Raw genomic sequence first — 25,386 nt, forward strand, 5'->3', positions numbered from 1 at the left:
ATCCAATTTACCAATTTACCTTGACCCCGTACTACTAATATGTTATCTGATTGGTTTTAACAAATCACATTACGAACTGTGACGTGTTGGGAAAGATTAGAAATTATTGGTGTTTTTGTCCAATATTGTAATCTTTTGATTTGAAGATAGGACACATTACTGGATAGGTGCAAAATAACAGCAACTAGCACATCAATATTAGAGTTACGAATAATTGCCTCCAGCAAAATGTGAACAGCTTCTAGGATTTCTAGCGAGTGTACTGTATAGATCCAGCAACAATCTTTAGAAATACCAGTAATATAGCAAGTTTAGCAACATGCCGACAACTTCTGCATTTTACACAACGAATGAACTGAATTTATACTCAGTAAGTTAATCAAGATGATTGATGTATCGTGAGATAAACAGTAGGGTAATCTGCCATTATGCTTGTGAAACCTCATCAACTGATAACGAAGTACTAAATATATCTTATCTGCTTGAGAATTCGGCTAAATTTAAACTAATTAGTCGAGTCATTTATTGTGACACGTACAGAAATCGTGACGTTTAACACAAAGTAAACATCGTGATATAATATAATATGAGTTGTAATGGTTGGTAAAAGATAACTCAATCAGTCACGTTTATGAGATGATTGCGGAGGAAATGATTGCGGAGTAGATTGAGGATTGTGCGTGACCGACGTTGATTTGATTGCTGAATCCTCTCCGTGGACATGTGCCAGGATTAAGACTATATAACAGTTTACAATGCTTATCGATTATATAAGTTATACCTACGTCATGTCGTATAGTTGATCACATAAGACCAAATACCAATACAAATATGAAATATTGGCGTTTTCGCCGACTCAAAACCTCAAAGTTGAAATTAATGCAAACATCGACAAAAAAGTATTACATACCGGATGAAGTGGCTACTCAAATTCAATATACGTTCATAGATGTACACTATACATTATACAATATACATTGCTTGTGAATAAACACAGACGAGCGCAGCAAGTTATATGTAACAGTGATAAACTAAGTACTGACTATAAATTACTTTACTATAAATATACTAACAATCACACTGAACAAAAACAAAACTACGAACCGCGATAGCAGATAAGAAACTCGAAAACTTATATAAACTGCGCAATGAAGGCAATAAAACGTCCAATAAATGTAATAAATGTCAAATATCTTTGCTAAAATGTCAGATTTAAATGTAATAAAATGTCCCGCTGTACGAGGTCCTGTAATGTGAGGTCATTATACGAAACTTCAATCACATACTTTTGGAATATGGTCCTCCTCACCTCCTTGACAATCATTTCATATTGACCTCCTTAATTTCTCATTATATTCTAGTTTAACCTCTACTCACACATTATATTCTAGTTTAACCTCTACTCACACATTATATTCTAGTTTAACCTTTACTCACACATTATATTCTAGTTTAACCTCTACTCACACATTATATTCTAGTTTAACCTCTACTCACACATTATATTCTAGTTTAACCTCTACTCACCCATTATATTCTAGTTTAACCTCTTCACTCACCCATTATATTCTAGTTTAATTAACCTCTACTCACACATTATATTCTAGTTTAACCTCTACTCACACATTATATTCTAGTTTAACCTCTTCACTCACACATTCTATTCTAGTTTAACCTCTACTCACACATTCTATTCTAGTTTAATTAACCTCTACTCACACATTATATTCTAGTTTAACCTCTACTCACACATTATATTCTAGTTTAACCTCTTCGCTCACACATTCTATTCTAGTTTAACCTCTACTCACACATTATATTCTAGTTTAACCTATACTCACACATTCTATTCTAGTTTAACCTCTACTCACACATTCTATTATAGTTTAACCTCTACTCACACATTATATTCTAGTTTAACCTCTACTCACACATTATATTCTAGTTTAACCTCTTCGCTCACACATTCTATTCTAGTTTAACCTCTACTCACACATTATATTCTAGTTTAACCTATACTCACACATTCTATTCTAGTTTAACCTCTACTCACACATTCTATTATAGTTTAACCTCTACTCACACATTATATTCTAGTTTAACCTCTACTCACACATTATATTCTAGTTTAACCTTTACTCACACATTATATTCTAGTTTAACCTCTACCCACACATTATATTCTAGTTTAACCTCTACTCACACATTATATTCTAGTTTAACCTCTACTCACACATTATATTCTAGGTTAACCTCTACTCACACATTCTATTCTAGTTTAACCTCTACTCACACATTCTATTCTAGTTTAACCTCTACTCACACATTATATTCTAGTTTAACCTCTACTCACACATTATATTCTAGTTTAACCTCTTCACTCACACATTATATTCTAGTTTAACCTCTACTCACCCATTATATTCTAGTTTAACCTCTTCACTCACCCATTATATTCTAGTTTAATTAACCTCTACTCACACATTATATTCTAGTTTAACCTCTACTCACACATTATATTCTAGTTTAACCTCTACTCACACATTATATTCTAGTTTAACCTCTACTCACACATTCTATTCTAGTTTAACCTCTACTCACACATTATATTCTAGTTTAACCTCTACTCACACATTATATTCTAGTTTAACCTCTACTCACACATTCTATTCTAGTTTAACCTCTACTCACACATTCTATTTCAGCTTGACTCTACAGTGTCGCTCGTGCAGAGACTACAAGAGTGATATCCCTATCAGGCCAGGGTTGGAGGGGTTCGCTATGCCTAGGAAGTGTTCCGCGTAAGTAAAGTAATAACGACAACTTAATTGTTGACTTAAATATCCATAGCAACTTAACGTTCCGCGTAAGTAAAGTAATAACGACAACTTAATTGTTGACTTAAATATCCATAGCAACTTAATGTTCCGCGTAAGTAAAGTAATAACGACAACTTAATTGTTGACTTAAATATCCATAGCAACTTAATGTTCCGCGTAAGTAAAGTAATAACGACAACTTAATTGTTGACTTAAATATCCATAGCAACTTAATGTTCCGCGTAAGTAAAGTAATAACGACAACTTAATTGTTGACTTAAATATCCATAGCAACTTAATGTTCCGCGTAAGTAAAGTAATAACAACAACTTAATTGTTGACTTAAATATCCATAGCAACTTAATGTTCCGCGTAAGTAAAGTAATAACGACAACTTAATTGTTGACTTAAATATCCATAGCAACTTAATGTTCCGCGTAAGTAAAGTAATAACGACAACTTAATTGTTGACTTAAATATCCATAGCAACTTAATGTTCCGCGTAAGTAAAGTAATAACGACAACTTAATTGTTGACTTAAATATCCATAGGCTCAACTTAATGTTCCGCGTAAGTAAAGTAATAACGACAACTTAATTGTTGACTTAAATATTCATAGCAACTTAATGTTCCGCGTAAGTAAAGTAATAACAACAACTTAATTGTTGACTTAAATATCCATAGCAACTTAATGTTCCGCGTAAGTAAAGTAATAACGACAACTTAATTGTTGACTTAAATATCATAGCAACTTAATGTTCCGCGTAAGTAAAGTAATACCGACAACTTAATTGTTGACTTAAATATCCATAACCAGAATATTTATGTATACTAGCAGTAACCCGTCTAACTCTAAAGTGGTGTCAAGACTCAAGAGACTAAAATAATTAGTACCTATTTAATTCGCGTTTTTGACACCACGTGGGGTCCAAATGTTGGGCACTAAAATTCTTATTCCTTGGCCAATTTCTAATTTTTTTATGCTGATTTGAAAAGCATAAAAGCATTTGACCCAGTCAAAAAAAGTTGCAGTTGTATATCTTTTACGGTGTTTGCGGAAAGTCGCGTTAAGGTTGATTCCGTGGTGTCAGTAAAATGGCACGGATCCATCCATATATATATATATATATGGGTTTTAATACTTTCAACACTACTATATAACAAATAATTTGAGAATTGATGTAAATAAATGATGCAAAGAATTACGAGGTCTGACCCACATCCAGAAAGTTTTATATTTCCTCCCAGATGCGTTTTTTCTAAATTCTGTGGCCCGCTCGCTTCGCACGCAAGTTTGGGGAGGGGGCTGTCGGCGAGCAAAGCGAGTCGACGTGTCCAATTCAGCTGCGAAGCGAACAAGCTGTGGCAGGGGTCTGGGGACGGAGCCCCTTGGCGGGGGCTAGGGAGCGCAGCCCCCGGAATTTTTTTGCGAAATAGGGTGTTTTAGACGGCATTTGGCATTAAAGAAATTTGTAGGACAGCAATAAACTGGGATTGAAAAGAATCAAGTACTCACGTAAATTTGGTAACTTCACAACAGCAATCTGCATTCTCCAATCAGAATATTGAACACTGTGTTCCAAAACTGACAGGATGTTCCTCTTTGATTTTTATACAATCGAAACATTTTCTTCAAAAATTTCCTCAATTAATTTGTCTTTATTCCAAAAAAATATTTCGAAATTTAGGAGTAACTTCTCAAAGATTTCCTCTTTTTCTCCCGTTTTTCCTCCCAAAAAAAATTTCCTCCCAGGCTGCCTGGCAAGATGGCGTGTTTCTGGATGTGGGTACGAGGATCTAGTCAAAACCTCTTTTTTATTGTGTAGAAGTTCAGCAATGAAATATACATATAATATCGTCTCGCTTTATATATAGTAAGATAATACAGTCAAATTAGTCAAAGCAACAGTGCAACAATGGAGGTGCATTCATCGGATGGTAACAGTCTTAGTGGGTCAATACGTCATAAAAGCTGACTTGGGTACGCGTACCACCACAATTTCAGTCGGTACGCGCAAATACGGCAAAATACGCGCACCCGTACCCAGTGCAGATACGGGTACGCCAAAATTAAAAAGCAAACGAATTCACTTATCTCAGAGACAAAATGAAAGACAATAGTAAATATTAAAAATGGAATTCAACAATTACACATCCGCAAAGATAACACAGTTCATCAAACAGTGTCATCAAAAGTAATTATAAAGTCTGTAACAAACCACAGGTCTTACACCCGTTTGTTACAAACTTTATAATTACTTTTGATGAATAACAGCTTCTCTTGGGTCTCGAAGGCTAACCTATTGCGTTTTGGACCCATTAGGTAGTCGTATGTTGAGAACAATTGCTCGACTGGACTTTGAGAATTGGGCTGTGAGTTTCTAGATTTCAATTTAAATTTGAAAAATTCAAATTCACTTTTGAGTTTTCGGGTGCGGGTGCGGGTACGCACGTACCGCTATCGGGGCCAGAACTCGGTACGCGCGTACCCGTACCGGGTGCGAATACGTATTGACCAACTAAGGTAACAGTTGACACATAAACAGACAATCAATGTCTACAAATTTGTTGAAAATATGAAATTTGAACAAGAAATTGACTAAAACATCACATCAAAAATAATCTCTCTAATAACTGCTCCTGAACACGTGACATTACCCGCGATATGTATCAGACAGCAAATCACAAGATTTTGGTGGCCCCCATTGTAAAGATAGAGCGAGTGGACATGTACATGTAGTGAAATGATGTCAACGTCACGGGGTATGACGTCACGGGGTATGACGTCACGGGGTATTTATTGTTCACAACCGTTCACTTCCTAAGAACAGACTCGAACAGTTTATGTAAAGCTCTTTGATTAGGTCCTAAACTTAGGTTTTGTGTTGTTGCAGTCTAATAAGGAAATCATGTACATTGTGCTTTGGCTTTCACCCTATGTATTCACGTTTGAACCTAAAGAATGTATCTTGGAAATACTACCCAATCAAATCACGATGAGGTATGTTTTATGTTTCCATATCTCATTATAATCGATTGTAAAAAGGTCTTCATCAATAAAGCCTGATTTGAACGACCCATTATTTTGTGGTGCCACTCATACCTGTGACCTGTGTAGGTTAATCAGTGTTTTGCAGGGGGTTTAGTTAACAACATCAAGATAAGGATTGTGTTTAAAAGCTTTCAAAGATCACGTGATCATTTTCCGACCAATGTCAACTAATTTGTCAATTTTTGCTTCTGAATCTCTGTCACCTGAGTATGGTATCATATTTCATCGAATCATATATCCATATAAACAGAGTGAAATAACCGTTTGTTTGAAACCGTTGTTTCGCAAATTTGTGTAATTAAATGTCTATCCAGCTCCCTCCAGGTCGAGCTTTCTGTCAAGAGATGGTGGTATGACCATGTCTTGTGACCATGTCTTGTGACCATGTCTTGTGACCATGCCTTGTGACCATGCCTTGTGACCATGTCTTGGGACGGCTGCACGACGGCCAGGCCCCCTCATTATTAGGGGTCCCACGGAGATCAGATCATGTCACTAATTGGTGACGTATAATTAGTGATGTGGTCCATCAGTAGAATTTAACTGACCTAGAAATGGGCTAGATACAGGGGAGAGTTAACATGTCATGTAGTCTGTATACCATAGTTTTATATTATAGATCAGCCCTTCCAGACGATCTCGAAAGTTCCTTCCAGCTCGCCAGACCTCGCCAGACCTCGCCAGAACGGAACTCGATGTTCCACTTCGTATCTGTACTCATATACACTGGAGCACACTGCTTTTCATGTGTTTTATAGACTGACCATGAGTTCCCTTACACAAATTGAACTACTAGTCCCTTGGGACCATGTCTTGTGACCATGTTTTGTGACCATGTCTTGTGACCATGTCTTGTGACCATGTCTTGTGACCAGCATGCAGCTGAGTATTTTTGAGTATTTTTGAGAATTTTTGAATCTGAGAATAAGGTACATCAAAATGGTAACTTTTGTTCAACGTGGCGAGTAACAACTAGTAACTTTTGGTGATCATGATGAGAAAGGTACATCCAAATTGATTAGTTTTGGTGAACATGGCGGATAAGGTTCATTAAAACTGAGCTCTTGGTATTGTCGTATAGTACCAGAAAACACATTTACTATTTCAGTTTGATATTTTGAAAAAATAAAATAAAATGGTGTAAAACGGTGAAATATTGTGAATGATTTTTATGATGAATCGGGTTTCCATATCGTAAAATTTCACAATTTTTCGCCATTTTTCACCATCGGATACCCCCCACGCCCCATTGAAGTCAAGTTATAAACCGAAGAATATCCCAAAAGTTTGAAGTAGTTGTGAAGATGATAGACGAGATCAAGTTGAACCCAACTTACGGATCCACCCTACCGGTAGGAGATACTGACAGAAAACTGGTTAGTTGTGATGATCTGCTAGAGGAGTTAGCCCGGAACCGGAGTTGGAAGTACACAGCTCTGATAATGTCACTAATGTTGGTGTGGATGGGAGAGATGACGAATATTTTTATAACTGAATTCGCAGGTGATTGGTGGGGCTTAAATAACTTACCAGCCTAATTACGGATTATTATGTATGATATAGGCCGAAAAGTACATGATTGAAGGAAAAAGTTAAAAGCGTGTTCAATATTTATGTATGGATCACTTTTGATTATTGATATACTCATTCAATGAAGAGGATCTATGTTTATTTTAGCAAATTATTAATTTGTAAATTTTGTTCCAGGTATTGACCCAACCCCCGACGACACTTGGAAATGCAAATCCATAAAGTGCTTTAATTTGACAAGAGATGATCCATCATTACTACACAAATTTCCTTGCGAAATTACCAAAGAAGTGGATGGTAAAAAAGAACTTATCCTTGGGCCTTCTGACATAGAATGGAGTCTTGAACATTCCTCATTTTCTGCGGAGTTTGATTTATACTGCGATGTCGGATCCCGGAAGGCACGAAAAACCTTGTTAACGTCAATTTTATTTGCTGGAGGATTGTCAGGATTTATTCTAGGTGGTTACTTGTTTGATAGAATTGGGAGAAAGAATACAGCAATAATTGGTATGTTCATCGTGACTTTTTCGCTTTTAATGGGAACATTTTGTCATAACTACGCCTCTCTCTTAGCAGTTAGGTACTTCATGGGCGTTGGTAATATCTTACAGTCCGATGGAATGTACCTTCTACAAGCGGAGCTTGTTCCATCAAAACACAGAAACATGATAAACAGTTGGGCAGGGTGTATGGGATCATTTGGTTACGTACCTTTAGTAGGAATTGGCTACTTCACAACAAGCTGGAACAACATGTTTTTAGCAACGTCCATAGTCATGGTGCTCACATCATTACAAATTTTTATCTGTCCAGAATCACCCAGATACTATTTGATAAAAAATGATGTGGAGGCAGCCAAGAAATCCTTCAAAGCCTTGGCGAAATTTAACGATATGTACCTGGATCTGGAAAACATCCAAATAATAGACGCCGGAAAAGCTAAAGATAGAAACCATAATGTCAGGCAGCAACTGAGCGAATTTATCCGGTACCCAAGTCTTCTGCTTGAAACTTCAATCCTCATGGTCCTTTGGCCGTCCATTGCGATGTTTTCTTATGGCTTTGGCTTCGGTTGGGGAGATATCCTTCCAGATAGGTACTCAGGGTACATTATGGCGGGTGTGGGAGAGATAATTTCTTATTTTATGTCTGTCTTTTTAATAGGCTGGCAGGGAAGAAGACATGCCATGATATTTATGTTTCTAGGGGCCGCTCTGACCTACCTTACAGCGATACCAAACGTGGAATTTGGAAGTGGCTGGACACTGGAAAGTATCAGCTGTTTGATCGGATCCATATTTGTGAACGGGCTCTTCTCAGGAATTTTGCTTTGGGCTGGAGAATTAGCACCAACATCACATAGGGGTATCGTGTTCAGCTTTGGTTCTGGTATTTCTAAAGTTGGCTCTTTCACAGGTCCGTTCTTATTCAACAATTTGGCACTCGTCACTTCAAAAGCGGTGGTTCTTGGGAGCCTAGCTTTCATAGCGGTCTTTTGTATGATGGGATCATTTCTACTGGTCGAGACTAGAAACAAACCGATACCGGTCACTGGACAAGACGTTGAAGAAAGGAGAAACGGGAGAAGTCTTGTTTTATAAAGTAAAACATAACAGGACTCGACAGTATTAATTTTGAAACTCAAATTCTCTATTTTTATTGATCATTGTATTGTAACATTAAATATTGTATCATTTGGTATCACTGTAACGTTTAAATTAGCGTATATTTTAACAAATAACCGATTTTCTCCGGCGTGATCAATTATTTCAACTAGCAGGAACCCGTCTAACTCTTGAGTGGTGTCAATACTCAAGAGACTAAATAAATTATTACCTATTTAATTCGCGTTTTTGACACCACTTGGGGGTCCAAAATTTGAGCACTGAAATTTTTATTTTTTGGCCAATTTTTTATTTTTTCATGCTGATTTGAAGGCCATTGAGACATTTGACCCAGTAAAAAAGTTTCAGTTTTATATCTTTTACGGTTTTTGCGGAAATTCGTGTTAAAGTTGATGCCGTGGTGTCAGTAAAATGGTACGGATATATATCGTCTCGCTTTATATATTGTAAGATTGAAGTACAACGGCTTTTTAACTAAAGATAAGAGACGTATATATCAGGACATTTGTAATCTGATAAAATTTTTAAACTAATTACAACACTACAAATCTATTACATTTATTGAGAAAATTATGTAATTTAACGCGATGGAAGTTCTTTAAGCGGGCAATTCCAGTCCAAACCCTGGAAACATGACATAAAGGATTTGTTTTACTTGTTGCATAAAAAGCACTAATATATAAAAAACTAAATACAGCAAACACGAGAAATAAATCAAGTGGTCGATAGGCCGAGTAGTCCTGCATTATTCATACTACCCCATACTACTATGTTATGGGCCATTTGAACCAGATTGTCAAAGTCAGTCAATTTTTAAACTTTATTAATAATCAATTTTATCCTTAAAAAGTCAACACATGACAGAAGATTTAAAATGTCCCTTTTACCAAGTTTTACTCTTTCTGAGACCAAGCTACTGCAGAGTCGATATTTCTTTTCATAAATGTGCAGTACTGGGTCGGACTTCTTGGATACTGCCCAACATGCTATATTTAAGAAAAGGGTGCGGTGTATATTATTATGTATATGACAAATTATGAACATCACAATTAGTCTGATTGAGATGATTTAATTTGTCTGAAATGATTCGTTACTGAAACTAATACGTCAATTTGGATAGGATTTTGATGAAATCAAAGTTGTATGTAGAACAGCATATCACTAGCTGATTTTGTTGGAATTATATAGATGAAAATTACACCAGTTACAGTATTCAAATTTCAATACAGAAGAAGAATGAAGGTGCGGGAGATACCGTAAATAATCATTAAGCGGATACTTGCTACTATCCTGCAAAAAAGAAACGAACGGAAGAGAATAGTGACCAATCTACTCAGTATCTGTCTACAGTCTACGTCATATCACTAGGGGTGGTCACTAGGGGTGGTCACATAAATCCAGGGGTGGTCAAACAGACAATAAGAAACTCCGCGGTGAATCCGGATGCTAATGAATCATATCCGCTCAGACTGATTGATAGAGAATTTCTATTTTAGCCACAACTCCCCAATCAATCACTGAGATTCATAGTCAGTACTCCTATAACCTTCTGCCAACTTTAATCACGAGACTGCACTCTGATAGTAGGAGTGTAAATTGTAAATGTTAGTCACAGCTTCAGAAACTATTATGAGGTGACCCAGAGGATTTAGATCGCGAAATTTGGACCCCCAAGTGGTGTCAAAATCACAAAATAAATAGATATTGTACACCAATGTTTAGTTGGAAGTTGACTTTGAAGTAAACTAAGTTTTGAATCTCCCTATATTTCAGATCAACAGCAGGACAACAACCCTGTCCTCTAGATCCCTACTACATAGTACCTGACAAGTGCAAATGCGTCGACTACCAGGTGATGGTTCAGTCAAACACAAGGAAATGTTGTAGCCATTCATATATAAATCGTGAGATCTATGTGAGGTATTTTTGGTGGAATCTCACATAGCACACGGATAGATGATGAATATAAAATTCAACTGGCTAAATATTAGATAGTCGATCACTCCAGTGTCCAGATATTTTCTATTTTCTTATGATCCCATTATATTCGCTAAAAATAATCAATTAATAGATGTGGATACTGGTGGGGAGGTGAAACACATTTGTTTACTTTAATAGTGAGCACATGTTCGGCGGGTTGAGGAGGTGAAACACATTTGTTTACATTTTTAGGGTAAGCACATGTTCGGCGGGTTGAAGAGGTGATACACATTTTGTATTATAGAAGGCTTGTAACACTTGTAACGCTTTCTTGTTACCCCCCTTTGAAGGCCCCGAATTATTTTCTGAACGAAAGCTCAAAAATAACCGAGAAATCGACCTTCTTATTAACTCATTTTGATGACTATTTCTGACCTAAAATTGCACGAAAAATCGATTTAGCTAGGTTTCAGAACCTATAAACACTTCCTTATCCCTAAAAATGGATGTTTTATAGCTAATACGAGCAACAAGCAACATATGTTTTGATCCTTCGGTTCTACTCATGACCTAGGCAGTAAAGCTGAACCCGACAGATCGAGGCAATCCTCACCTTAACTGATCAAACTAGTACTAACACACTTCTCAGATATAAATGTTCTTTGCGATACGTTTATTGCAGCTTTGCAACTTGAGTGAAGACCAGAGTACGAAAACACACAGCAGGTTAGCAACTCACTTTTGGTGACTGTTCCTCACGAACATTCTGATCCTGCAACATATATGAACAAGGATATCGTCTCCTTAACAAATCGAACAGGTACTATCAAAATTTCTAGAGCACAGCATGATAACAAAGTCAAAAGAAACACAATGAAGGTAGGTTACCAACACCACAATATAACAATCATACTAACAACTGAATTAAGTTTATTCTGACGACGGGCAGCCCTGATGTGCTCCGTGATCCTCAACGAGCGACCACTTGTAATAGAGGTGGTATGTCACGTGACACCGATCCGTCCAATCACAAACAGGAAGAGTGAGCAGATCGATATCGTGTGTTTACTTTCCTTATCTTTATTTGACCCTCTGTTCAAATTGTTATCTCTATCACATCTCGGCTCGGTAAGGTCCGCGTGCAATATCTGCACTGCGGTAAACACGCCATGATAACGTCATGAACTTGAAATAGTGTGATTGTTGTACTTATATAACCGTACCCATTGCCCACGTACAATACAAACTGTTGGGGGGGGGGGGGTTGAAGATAAACAACCGATCTTGATAGTGTGTCGGTCGCTCCTCCTATTCAGCAAGCTCAACAAGTTTAGGTAGACCTGGTCATTTTAAAAAAATCACTGTCCACCTCCCTTAAAAAAACAGGGTTGACAAGTTGGGCACACACGAATGGGCACACACGAATGCGATGTCGCTCAGATAAGGCAATATCTTCGCCACAACTTTGTTTCCCAAAATCTTGTACCGCTTCAGATAGCCAATGGAGCGTTCCACGTGAATGCGGGCGATGCTTACTTTTCTGCTGGCAGCTACTTCTTCCGGCGTGAACTGAGTCTTGCTCCACATCACCTCTGGGATGTTAAGTGTAACTCCTGAAATTTAATTCGCTTTTTATTCCGCTTATTCTTAACTAACCGGACGATGAATAATCACTCTACACTCAACTATTACGTGACGTTACAACACGTTCTCTAGCTGGCTCTGAGTAACTGCTTACTGCATGCAGGATTTTAAATAGAAATTTGAATAGTGTACAGCAAAGCTCTAACCCATGATCCGAAATAAAATGCAGCTGGTAAACGATCCAAAGAGGGGTCCACTGAACGAACCGGACGCGGATTACGCACGTTACGTGCACCAAAACGGCATATTTAGATTCTAAGACTAAGAGGAAATTAAATTCACGTCGCTACATGCACAGTTAATTTTTAAGCACGAACACAGTAATCATGTGGTAGCATGGATTTAAACAGACAAACAGTGTTATTTGCAGTAGCATCAGTTAACGATGGAGTACGTTTTCAGTTTGCGGGCCTAAATGTAAAGGACCGTCAATGTGGCCAAAAATACGATACGAATATGTATGTACGGTACCAGCTAAAATATCTGTCAGTACAAGTATATACAGCAAAGCTCTTACCCATGATCCGAAATAAAATGCAGCTGGTAAACGAACTAAAGAGGGGTCCACAGGTCCACTGAACCATTTCAACAGCGCACCCATTACCCGTTATCGATTTTATCAATACTTCCGTATCTCATCTAAAATAAACACCCCGCACACAAAATGAATTCCATTGACTTTGAGGGCAAGTGCAACATTTAAAGTTACACAAACTCTTATTAAAATTGTGAGAATGATTCCAAGTTTACATATTTAAAACGGCAATGACTGATTACACAGCACAAATTGAAATTTTGAGTGTCTAACCTGGTAAAAATGAACTGCACCATGTTGAACTAGTACTTCAAATCTGTCATGTATAACCATGCTTGTCCTCCTGTACACTGCAAGTGCCTCCTCCTGGAACATACAGTTCTTGTCAGTGAAGTCGTGTCCTATATTCCGTTTTCAAACACTTACTGTCTAAGTTAAGCAAAGGAGCACTCATGGATATATGTTAATGTTCCGTTCATGATTGAACAGTTAGCATCACAGTCAGTTGGAGGAGCGACCAACACACTATCAAGATCGGTTGTTTATCTTCAACCCCCCCCCCCCCCCCCAACAGTTTGTATTGTAGGTGGGCAATGGTGAGCAATGGGCACGGTTATATAAGTACAACAATCATGGCGTGTTTACCGCGGTGCAGATATTGCACGCGGACCTTGCCGAGCCGAGATGTGATAGAGATAACAATTTGAACAGAGGGTCAAATAAAGATAAGGAAAGTAAACACACGATATCGATCTGCTCACTCTTCCTGTTTGTGATTGGACGGATCGGTGTCACGTGACATACCACCTCTATTACAAGTGGTCGCTCGTTGAGGATCACGGAGCACATCAGGGCTGCCCGTCGTCAGAATAAACTTAATTCAGTTGTTAGTATGATTGTTATATTGTTGTGTTGGTAACCTACCTTCATTGTGTTTCTTTTGAATTTGTTATCATGCTGTGCTCTGGAAATTGTGATAGTACCTGTTCGATTTGTTAAGGAGACGATATCCTTGTTCATATGTTGCAGGATCAGAATGTTCGTGATGAACAGTCACAAAAAGTGAGTTGCTTACCTGCTGTGTGTTTTCGTACTCTGGTGTTCACTCAAGTTGCAAAGCTGCAATAAACGTATATCGCAAAGAACATTTATATCTGAAAAGTGTGTTATTACCAGTTTTATCAGTTAAGGTGAGGATTGCCTCGATCTGTCGGTTTCAGCTTAACTGCCTAGGTCATGAGTAGAACCGAAGGATCAAAACATATGTTGCTTGTTGCTCGTATTAGCTATAAAACATCAATTTTTAGGGATAAGGAAGTGTTTATAGGTTCTGAAACCTAGCTAAATCGATTTTTCGTGCAATTTTAGGTCAGAAATAGTCATCAAAATGAGTTAATAAGAAGGTCGATTTCTCGGTTATTTTTGAGCTTTCGTTCAGAAAATAATTCGGGGCCTTCAAAGGGGGGTAACAAGAAAGCGTTACAAGTGTTACATGCCTTCTATAATACAAAATGTGTATCACCTCTTTAACCCGCCGAACATGTGCTTACCCTAAAAATGTAAACAAATGTGTTTCACCTCCTCAACCCGCCGAACATGTGCTCACTATTAAAGTAAACAAATGTGTTTCACCTCCCCACCAGTATCCACATCTATTATCTCAGACGTTGAAACTACAAGAAGCGCCAGACAGCATTCCAACAGGTGACATGCCCCGTCACATCCAACTATACGTAGACAGAGCTCTAGTGGACAAGATGGTTCCCGGTAACCGAGTTCAGGTAACACGCTTTAAAAACACAAGGAAATGTTTTTTATCTGCTTTAAATTATGTGTTTCTTTTAGCAAATTCTTTGCCGGTATTTCTCGGACTAACAGAACTTTTCTGAATAGGTGGTAGGAATCTACTCTATCAAGAAGATGTCAGACAAGGGGTCCAAGAAAGACAAAATAACTGCCGGTACGTGTCACGTGATACATATATTAGCTTTTCTCATAAAACCATCTGTAAATTATCGTGATACAGAAAAACCACGATTTTTGGTAAAGGCCGGCAATTGAAAGAACATTCTTGGCCAATCACTCCAGAATTGGTTAATAGAAGTAGACTCAAATCTATTCTTGTGGCAATTCCTCGTCCCATAGGTAAAAATATTCTTCAGACATAGGCATATGTATATTATACAGGAAACATTCTTTAGATTGCTTAACTTTCTATGATCACCATAATTCTGAAAATAATTCCTTCTTATAACAACAAAACAACAACTCTCTTCCTCCCAATAAAATGAATAAAACCTTTTGTTGAAACTCACGTACTACAGCTTATAATACCTTCCGGGAATTATATCCACTAAAAGTCTCGGACACCGAGAGCTGATAATTTGCCGATATATCACGCAAGGGAAGCCAAGGTATTATCAGCATAGACCTCAGACTGGCTGGCGGCAAGTTGTAAAACAAATAACACTGGCGTTCTATATATTAGACACTATATTGTATGATGCGCACGTATCGGATTACACCCCTTCCAATTCGGAACCGGAAAATATTATAATACATAATACCTCCGGTTCTTCGGGCCGCAAATTCCCTCCAGCAAGCTGTCGGGAATTATCAAGCGGAGCCCGAAGAGCCGAAGGCATTATTATATTATAACCATTCTACAAAGTCACCAGCTTTGATGCTCAATAAAGTTATAAACCGCACGTTATACGAAATATACTCTGATCAATCATGGTCACTTCATATCTCTAATCCCAGGGTACATAACTCGACTCCTTTGCATTCCTCTTCACATTCTTCAGCTCCTTCTTCTCCCCCTCCGACGCTGTCTTACTCAGCAGTTTAATCAGAGCTGTAGACCCTGGACTCTGTCCGTTATTCCGGATATACTCAAAAGCGTCCTCCTTGATTTTAGAATCCCCCATCGCTATAGCGGAGAGCGCCCATCTGTAAAACATGTTATTGTCCTTGTAGATTTCCATCTCCTCTAAAACAGCCGTGATCTTCTTTACTGCTGATTTAGGTAACCACTCACGCCACATGTTCTCCAGAATGTAAGCTACCTGTGCATCATTCAGACCAGTCAGCTGAGCAGACTTCACTTTAGGTTCACCCTTCTTCGGATTCCAAGCCTTTATTACCACCTGGCACTCCCTCCAATACCCACCGTTCCACTTGTTGTCCCCCTCCTCCTCTAATTCTGGTAACATGGTGCGGAGTACCTCCCAGAACTCCTTACTTGACTCCTCCACTACACTAGTCAACACTACCATTCTCAGGAACTTGTTCATCAGACCCTTACCTCCCATAGCGTCCTCGTGGTGTCTCATCAGCACACTGAACCTAGCTGCTCCTGGGACCAACTCCGAGAACACAGGGTAACGGTCTGGATTCTGGAGGTCTTCAGTGTATTCCTGGGCGCGGTAGAAGAAGAAGTCTGCTAAGTTCTTATCGTGATTAAGGAAATGAGCAGTAGCGTGGTAAGATAGATACTCTGCTATTCCAGCTAGCATGAACTGCTCTCCCACCTCCACACTTGCAAGTGTGCCCTCCTCGTTCCAGGAGGTTCTGAGAACGGGAGCAGTGACTAGGTTACCAAACCAGCTGTTGAACATCTGCCTTGTGATCTCCTGGACTCTGAGGGAGTCATCCTGGATGGGGGAGGAAGAGGTTTGGAACATGGAGACGGGCAGGTAGATTGTGTTAGGACCTATCATTTCTCCCTTATACCCCATTTTATCTGGGATTATCACTATATTCAGGGTTTCCCAAACATACGGTCCCACCATACCTTCACAGATATTCAATATTGCGTCTGTCTCCATGAGTAACCCATCTCGTATCCCTCTCCCCATCTCCATCCATACACTGATCCTCTCGCTTATCTTCCACTTCTCAAAGTAGCCCATAGTCAGTGTTAACTGTTGAGCTGCTACTGGAGTCGGTTGATAGTATTTAAACACGGTTCTGTTCTTGTTTTCGTGATAAATCTCGGATATAAAGATTCCCGTGGTGAGTGCAGTGAAGGGTGCAGGAACATTAATCCTCATCTCGACTGGGGTCTTGACAAGAAGTGTATCCTGGCAGGGAACCCATGTTCTGGCCATGTTTGGCTGGTTGAATATCGCCAGAATAGGGTAATTCTGTAGGTCAGAACGGGCAGTGAACTGGAGGTTAGAGTATTTGAGAGAGTCAGTGTTAGGGGTAGTGTACTCGATAGTAAGGATACCCTCTCCTTGGGTGGAGTCTACCAGGACATCTAGTCTAGCTGATCCCTCCACTTTGTTGCCATCCAAGAAGTCGACTTTTGAGAATGTTGCTCCTCCGTCGTATGAAACTTTAGCGTGCTTTATTTCCAAACCTGGGATTAATGGGGAGTTTCTTAGCAAAACGGAAGTGAATTGAAGAGAGCTTACAAATTTACGCTTCATTGATTTAAATTATAGAAACATTAAGGAAACCACAAGATTTCAGTTATTTATGGAATCGGCTCATTTCTCCGACACATAACGAAATTTAACTATAATTATTACTATAATGAGCTTAATAACAAACAAATTATCATTACAATGAACTGGATAAGAAACAAACCCCAGGAGTCTAGAATAAAACTCTCCGCCGCCTCCTTCTCCACTTTAACATAATGAATATCAACTACACCCCTCACCCTAAAACTCCTCATCGCTCCCTCCACCTCCTTCACGTCTACCCCTAAGTTCAGTGACAGTCGGGTAGTCTTGTAAACATGCGTATTAGCTGCGCTAACTAAACCTCGTGCTCCTGAACCGTCTAGTCGTTTCTTCATGAAGTCTGAGGAAAACGGGTCCTTTGTGGTGATGAAGTCATTGAGTCTGCCAGACTGGGAATCATCTGGTGGGAGATTGGTTCCATCTAAAAAGGGGCTTTTCTTATGCATTGTGCCATCGTCGCCATTACTCTTGGTTACTCCTCCGCCGGACCTATAATCGTTTCCCTCATCTCGATAAGATGCCTTGTTCTTCTTGTTTCCCTTTTTGGAACCACTTTTACCTCTTCTCTTGTTTTTCCTCGCAGAACAGATCAGACTGAGGGCAGCCAAACACAATAACAACAAAACAATACGTGACATTTTGCAATTGAACCTAAAATCAGATATACAAGATTTGATTATTAGTCCTGCAATGGTGTAAATATATGCGCTGGAATGAGATTAAGATCCTTGGTGCAAATTTATATTATAGAAAAGAATTCCCGCTCGCAGCGTTTCAGTCGCACCTTTTATGAAATGTACGTTAATCTAGACCTGATACACACGTACAGGAGGACAGGATACTATTTTAAGGCCCTAATAAGCTTAAGATTATATTAGAATCCCACATTGCCGTGACTATAATATAGGATACAGCGGGGGAAATTCTCAGAGTCACACCACAGAGTACCTATAGTTTACCAGGATTATTGACTGAAGTCTGGGATTCCCGATAAACACGTACTGGGCTCTGTGTCTTAGACAAGGATTATTGAGCTGGGTTAGAATGAGAGGTTTAGCAAGTGCAGGAGCGCAGGGGTCCGGACCCCAAGTGCATGCTAATGATAATTGTTAAGAGTCTGGTACAGCACTTCGCGCCAGATTCGGATAAATCCTGAAAGCCGATCGTTATTAGTATAGATTATGGGAGATATGGGTACAATCTCGCGTTTCTGGAAATGCTCAGTCATTCTACGAATTTTGTATGTGAGACATGAGAAATGCGAGGAGGATTAGTATAGTATATATAGGGCTCATGTAATTAGGGCTCCTCGGGGAGGATTAGGGCTCCTCGGACTACAGCAATTCTTTCTGTACCGTCCTAAAGATTATTACCTTACAGTGGAAATTATTAAAATTTACGGGTTTATTTTATTTGTATGTTCTAGAAAACAAAGATGAAACCACATCAATAAGTGAATGTTTACGTAGCAAGTAGCTACTTGTATTAAACTACATGTAAATTATCACTTCGAGATGGCAGGGCCTACTCTCATGCTGTCTATATGTGCCATCTCGAAGTGATAATAATAAATAATGTTTCGCAGATTGGCAATTGATCGGTGTCGTTGGTGTTGAACACACTGCACTGATAATAATAATATCACGTTGTACGTGTAATGTAAATAGTGTGGATAAATGCGAATATCTAATCTAATAACTGTTACATGTAAATTGTAAATACCCCAGGAATCAGGAGGCCGTATATCAGGGTGGTTGGGTTAGAGGTAGATACATCAGGACCAGGCAGATCTCTCAACAAGTTCACTCCCGAGGAGGAGGACCACTTCAAGAAGTAAGTGGGTTTTAGTGACGTCATCATGTGAGCTGTGACGTCATTAAGCATGTTTAGAAGATGACGTCACAGCTAGAGGAGTCTTATACCGTACTTCGTGGTATAGCTTCACTATCCGCTTTATATTTTGTTATCACCTTTTTAGCACCTCCGTTTTTAGGTAGAAGGTTTGCCCTCTTGAGGTCATTAATTGTAACTAATTAGTAAACTAACTAATTATAACTAATTAATAACTAATTAGTAAACTAACTAATGAACTAATTAACTTCAGGTTAGCTGAAAGAGAGGATGTGTACGAGCTGATAGCCCGTAACATAGCTCCCTCTATATTTGGTAGCGAGGATATCAAGAAGAGCATCGCTTGTCTGCTATTCGGGGGGAGTCGGAAGAGACTGCCTGATGGTCTTACTAGACGAGGTGGGGAACGTGTTTAAAGCTTTACCAGCCCCACGTTTAGCAGCCCCACATTAAGCAGCCCCACATTTAGCATGGCTTTAGCAGCCCCACATTTAGCAGGGCTTTAGCAGGGCTCGGCTTGATCTTCTAATTCATTAGTTGAGGAATATGCCCTGCTAGCACCTAGTCCAGGTTGGGTGGTAACGTTATAAACTGTCTGGACTGTCTGGACAGTCTGGACTGTCTGGACTGTTTGGGCTGTCTGGACTGTCTGGGCTTGGTCTAAGCATACAACATTCTTCCAGTCAGACAGTCCTGATCTTATCAACACACATATTAAAGCAATTTCGTTTAAAATAATTGCCTTAATCTGCACATATTGTATTCAAATCACCAATTAATTAATTGATTAATCACTGTTACATTACTCATCATCTCCAGGTGATATAAACCTGCTGCTGTTGGGAGATCCAGGAACTGCTAAATCCCAACTCCTCAAGTTCGTAGAGAAGTGTTCTCCTATTGGGGTGTACACCTCCGGCAAGGGGTCCAGTGCTGCAGGTTAGTTCCGATAAGAGGATCTTTTACTTGGCCCTTAACTTAAGCTTTTAATTAATTCAGGATTCTTTACATTTTTATTACTTTTATATGACTGTGAAGACATCGTACAACACACAAATTAGAAATACGCCCAATACAAATTAAAACCAAAATTGTATGACCCTGGCTAATGACCACTTCATCTGCTAATTGATACCTTGATTAATTACTTAATAACTAGCTAATTAACCTAATTAACCCCCAGGTCTGACTGCAAGTGTAATAAAAGACCCGACCACCCGCTGTTTCGTGATGGAGGGAGGAGCTATGGTGCTGGCTGATGGAGGTGTGGTCTGTATTGATGAGTTCGATAAAATGAGAGAAGATGATCGGGTATGTTTTGTATCTTACTTTTGGTCATTATTTATGAGTTATTCGATTAACAAACATTTACATGAATATGTAAATTTTGTTAATTGGATTCCTTTGAAACCCCAACATTCCATTCAATTCTTGTTCTCTAGGAACTTCGAATTCCCTTCTGATGTCCCAGATATCTTTTAACTTAAAAATTAAAGACTGCGAGATTTGTTGACAAATTTAAGGTCCAGAATCTAAGATTCTGAATCTTCATTCAGTGAAAGCAGGATTAATGAACGAATAGTGTGACATTGGGTTCTCAACCATGGAAATTTAGAAGTCCCTACATGCTGTTCTTTCTGGCTCCATGTGCTAGTTAGGGGTCTGAGGTATCCGAAAAATCATGTTTTGAGTACCCAAAGTGTTCTGGGTGCCAGGAATGAGGTTATTAAAGCGGCGAAAATGACCGATTTTGGACTATTTATGAGCTTTTTTGCCCATTTTCATGAGATAAAGAATCAGGAAAGCTGCTCTAGATGATTGAAATGGTTGATACCAATGAGGATACACCCAACACACATAAATATTCGTGATATATGTGATTTTAATGAGAAAAATATGATCTCAGGGCCCATTTTATACCAAAATTTGCCAAAACCACTCGCACTTGTCAAAGCTTCCTCATTTTAGACACATTTAATGATTATTATGGTATCTAACTTATGGTGGATCTGATAGGAGTATGTCTTAGCTTCATTTTAAGCCATCAATGAGCATGCTGGTGTGTATGAAAGTACTTTTATCCTCCCGTGGCCGTCCATTGATATAGTCTGGGCCATGCGCGCGCGCGCTTTTACAAACATGAATTTTCTCCCTCAGTATCTATCTAAATCTTTTAAAGACATGATTTGAATGCTATCCTACTCAGCACATGAGTGCTACAGGATGGTGAAAGAATTTCTATAAAAAATCGTTAAATGTGGAAGATATGAGGTCATTATATGTGTGTGCGCGCGCGCGCTTTTACAAACTTGATATCCTCAGTCCTTTCACATATACTGAGATTTTGTTTCAAACTTAATTGACTCTGAACCGAAATTGCCAAAGGAAACAGTTAGTGTAACTCAGAAAGACCACAAATGTATAGTTTGTGAGATATTGAGGTTATACTCCAAATAATTTACAATGATGTCACACCAGAAAACCTCTATTTTTGGTATATTTAACCTCATATCTTGAACGCGCAGTACTGGATTGAGCTAAACTTGGTCAGGATCTGTAGCCCTGACTATCCTCGATCATATGGAACAGGAATAAAACTGTTTAGATGTTCTATCTTAATTATATTAGGCACTTAGTTCTGAAAAGTGAGAATGTCATTAATACTGCTTTCACTGCATTGCCAAGCGACTCTAATCCATGTCTGTATGGTTTGTATCATCTTACCTTTAAACCATTTCTAACCGGTTCTAACGTTACTCTTGCTGGTCAGGTTGCTATACACGAGGCAATGGAACAACAGACTATCTCCATAGCTAAAGCGGGCATCACCACAACTCTCAACACCCGGTGCAGTGTCTTCGCTGCTGCTAACAGCGTCTTCGGAAGGTAATTATGTGATTGTTCATTATGTAATTATAGATAATAATTGAAATTAAGCTTAACTTGGGAATGTTTTGCAGGTTTGTTGACTTACTCTAGTAGCAGGGAATAGTTGAGTGTGCACTTCGATGTATACGATTTCTGACAACACAGGGTTGTTTGTTAGATCATTCTTAACCAAAATCGTTTAGGTACGCAATTTGTGTCGCTAGACATAACCCTACAGGGCAAATTTTCTAAATTACCCTCAGTCGCGTATACGGGATTTTTGTATTTCAGCTCCTGAAGGTCATAGAGACTTCAATTTTAGCTTAAAATTACCGCAATGGACATATTTATATACAAGTTATGAAGCAACATAAGGTCTCCAGTGCTTTGTTTTATAGATATTGACAAAAAACTGTTTTTTGGCTCAGCGAACCAAAAATGGGACTGAATTTTGGTAACTTGAACTAGGAAGATCGTAGAGACTTGAATTTTAGCTTAAAATGAGTGCAAACATCACATTTATATACAACTTATAAAGCAATATAAGCCCTTTAATGCTTATTTGTTAAGATATTGACAAAAATCGGTCATTTTGGCTACATATACACGAATGAGGAAAAATACCAAATTGGGCAACAACTTTGGTCTTTTTTTGACCATTTTTGTGCTCAAGTTATTAAAATGTGCTTTGATGTTGTAGATCGGGTGTTTTCTTCCAATATGGGTTTCGGTATAAATCCGGAAGCACCCGGTTCATGGGTGATAGGGGTTAAAAACCCTAAAATGTCAGGCGATGGGCGAGACAATTGTCTGAATTTGGTTATAAAAACACTTGCACTCTTTGCTAGGGTTTGCTTTTTTCTGCTACATCGATCCGATTTCTAACTACTAATCATCCCCCTCTACATCATTCTCTTTTAGATACATGATTTCTATAAGTTCTTGAAGGTACATCCGGCATGATGTATATAGTCTATATCAAAGCATTTTAATGTGGTCTTAACAAGTTGCAAGATATTCAAGTTCACTAATAAAACAGAGATTGTAGGATATTATTCTTTTACATATTGAGTAATTGTGGGCTTTTTGAGGGGAGGCTATAAAATGGCCAAATATAACTTTAACGTAAACGACCCAATAATAATATTAAACGTAGAATGAAACTACTTCAAACTTATACAGATTCATGGTATCCTGTTTCAAGACGCTTGCTCCTGATTTTTAGCAACAATATCGACTGACGTTGTAATATAATTGTGGGTAGGCAATCACTTGATCTATAAGTTTTGAGCGGTAGTTTGTAAAAATAATTACATTCTACAAACACTATACGCTCCTACTATGCAATTACTAGCCTTTGACTAACTCCCAATCATCTGTCCATATAATGGTGTTTCTGGACAGATAGATGGTGTATGATGCCCTCATGCTAATTTCAGCGATCTTCATGCAGGCCTTTTTCTCTTTAGTGTTTACGTTCAGGTGGTTCATAAAGGTTTGGAGGCTGCAGTTGTAAATGCCTCGAACTCGAACTCGAACTGCTACTGTCTGGAGCTTGCAATCTCTTCTGTCAGCTGCTGATATCTCTTCATATTCTTTTCTCTTGATCAGCAAAGTTCTCTTCATTCAGATGCACATTCTTCGCTTTATCTGAATAGATTACTATACATCTGGTCTCAGTGGTATTACATTAATGTAATGTCTAACAATAACGTTTATAAGTGCTAAAATTTCGAACTAGCGGACCATATTCGGAGGAGAAATTTGGGGCAGTTTTTTGCTTGGAAATACTGATTTAATCGAATTTTAACCACAAAATGACTCCCAATAATATTCTTATATTATGGAGAGTGTGGATAAATATTAAATATTTAAAATAATACAGGTTTGACTATGAAGTTGCGTCAATAATCATGTAAAGAATAATAGATAACCTACAATCTTCGTTTGGTAAACCAATTTGGTATCTTTCCTCACATGTGTAGCCAAAATTACTCAATATGTAAAAGAAGAATATCCTACAATCTCTGTTTTATTAGTGAACTTGAATATCTTGCAACTTGTTAAGACCACATTAAAATGCTTTGATATAGACTTTACATCATGCCGGATGTACCTTCAAGAACTTATAGAAATCATGTATCTAAAAGAGAATGATGTAGAGGGGGATGATTAGTAGACAGTAGTTAGAAATCGGATCGATGTAGCAGAAAAAAGCAAAGAGTGCAAGTGTTTTTATAACCAAATTCAGACAATTGTCTCGCCCATCACCTGACATTTTAGGGTTTTTAACCCCAATCACCCATGAACCGGGTGCTTCCGGATTTATACCGAAACCCATATTGGAAGAAAACACCCGATCTACAACATCAAAGCACATTTTAATAACTTGAGCACAAAAATGGTCAAAAAAAGACCAAAGTTGTTGCCCAATTTGGTATTTTTCCTCATTCGTGTATATGTAGCCAAAATGACCGATTTTTGTCAATATCTTAACAAATAAGCATTAAAGGGCTTATATTGCTTTATAAGTTGTATATAAATGTGATGTTTGCGCTCATTTTAAGCTAAAATTTAAGTCTCTACGATCTTCCTAGTTCAAGTTACCAAAATTCAGTCCCATTTTTGGTTCGCTGAGCCAAAAAACAGTTTTTTGTCAATATCTATACAACAAAGCACTAGAGACCTTATGTTGCTTCATAACTTGTATATAAATATGGCCATTGCGGTAATTTTAAGCTAAAATTGAAGTCTCTATGACCTTCAGGAGCTGAAATACAAAAATCCCGTATACGCGACTGAGGGTAATTTAGAAAATTTGCCCTGTAGGGTTATGTCTAGCGACACAAATTGCGTACCTAAACGATTTTGGTTAAGAATGATCTAACAAACAACCCTGTGTTGTCAGAAATCGTATACATCGAAGTGCACACTCAACCATTCCCTGCTACTGGAGTAACTGATTTTCTTGGATTTGATTGGTTGCTGCTGAAAGCTGTTCAGATAATATGTAACTTTCGCGTGTCCGAAAAAATGTGGCCCTTCAACGATATCGAAGTTTAAT

The 25,386-nt window shown here is 38.4% G+C and overlaps 3 protein-coding genes across 3 annotated transcripts in view; 2 read left to right on the top strand and 1 right to left on the bottom strand.

The window, feature by feature from the left end:
* Nucleotides 1–25,386, top strand: part of LOC134824947 (DNA replication licensing factor mcm5-A-like) — a 50,458-nt gene that overhangs the window by 22,550 nt on the left and 2,522 nt on the right. Inside the window, exons 5-13 of the mRNA XM_063836963.1 lie at nucleotides 2,706–2,801; nucleotides 10,803–10,881; nucleotides 14,793–14,909; nucleotides 15,022–15,088; nucleotides 19,331–19,436; nucleotides 19,708–19,853; nucleotides 20,274–20,393; nucleotides 20,638–20,765; nucleotides 22,225–22,340. Of these exons, the coding sequence (XP_063693033.1) occupies nucleotides 2,706–2,801; nucleotides 10,803–10,881; nucleotides 14,793–14,909; nucleotides 15,022–15,088; nucleotides 19,331–19,436; nucleotides 19,708–19,853; nucleotides 20,274–20,393; nucleotides 20,638–20,765; nucleotides 22,225–22,340 (975 nt within the window). The remainder of the gene's footprint in view (nucleotides 1–2,705; nucleotides 2,802–10,802; nucleotides 10,882–14,792; nucleotides 14,910–15,021; nucleotides 15,089–19,330; nucleotides 19,437–19,707; nucleotides 19,854–20,273; nucleotides 20,394–20,637; nucleotides 20,766–22,224; nucleotides 22,341–25,386) is intronic.
* Nucleotides 3,968–9,668, top strand: LOC134824949 (solute carrier family 22 member 3-like). Its single transcript, XM_063836970.1, has 3 exons — nucleotides 3,968–4,000; nucleotides 7,165–7,374; nucleotides 7,579–9,668. Exons 2-3 carry the CDS (start codon nucleotides 7,176–7,178, stop codon nucleotides 9,003–9,005), a joined length of 1,626 nt encoding a protein of 541 aa, XP_063693040.1. The 5' UTR covers nucleotides 3,968–4,000; nucleotides 7,165–7,175; the 3' UTR covers nucleotides 9,006–9,668.
* LOC134824946 (aminopeptidase ltah-1.1-like) lies at nucleotides 15,787–18,257 on the bottom strand. Its single transcript, XM_063836962.1, has 2 exons — nucleotides 17,725–18,257; nucleotides 15,787–17,494 (listed from the first exon to the last, which is right to left on the bottom strand). Exons 1-2 carry the CDS (start codon nucleotides 18,239–18,241, stop codon nucleotides 15,882–15,884), a joined length of 2,130 nt encoding a protein of 709 aa, XP_063693032.1. The 5' UTR covers nucleotides 18,242–18,257; the 3' UTR covers nucleotides 15,787–15,881.

Source organism: Bolinopsis microptera, chromosome 13 (genome assembly GCF_026151205.1).
Source record: "Bolinopsis microptera isolate Bmic1 chromosome 13, MBARI_Bmic_1.0, whole genome shotgun sequence".
Classification (NCBI taxonomy): domain Eukaryota; kingdom Metazoa; phylum Ctenophora; class Tentaculata; order Lobata; family Bolinopsidae; genus Bolinopsis; species Bolinopsis microptera.

Bases quoted from the DNA above. Each gene is read 5' to 3' on its own strand.
- LOC134824949 (XM_063836970.1), top strand. From the start codon at position 7,176: ATGATAGACGAGATCAAGTTGAACCCAACTTACGGATCCACCCTACCG. The intron at 7,375-7,578 runs GTGATTGGTGGG...ATTTTGTTCCAG, and splicing joins TTTTATAACTGAATTCGCAG to GTATTGACCCAACCCCCGAC.
- LOC134824946 (XM_063836962.1), bottom strand. From the start codon at position 18,241: ATGTCACGTATTGTTTTGTTGTTATTGTGTTTGGCTGCCCTCAGTCTG. The intron at 17,495-17,724 runs GTTTGTTTCTTA...CATTAATCCCAG, and splicing joins TTTTATTCTAGACTCCTGGG to GTTTGGAAATAAAGCACGCT.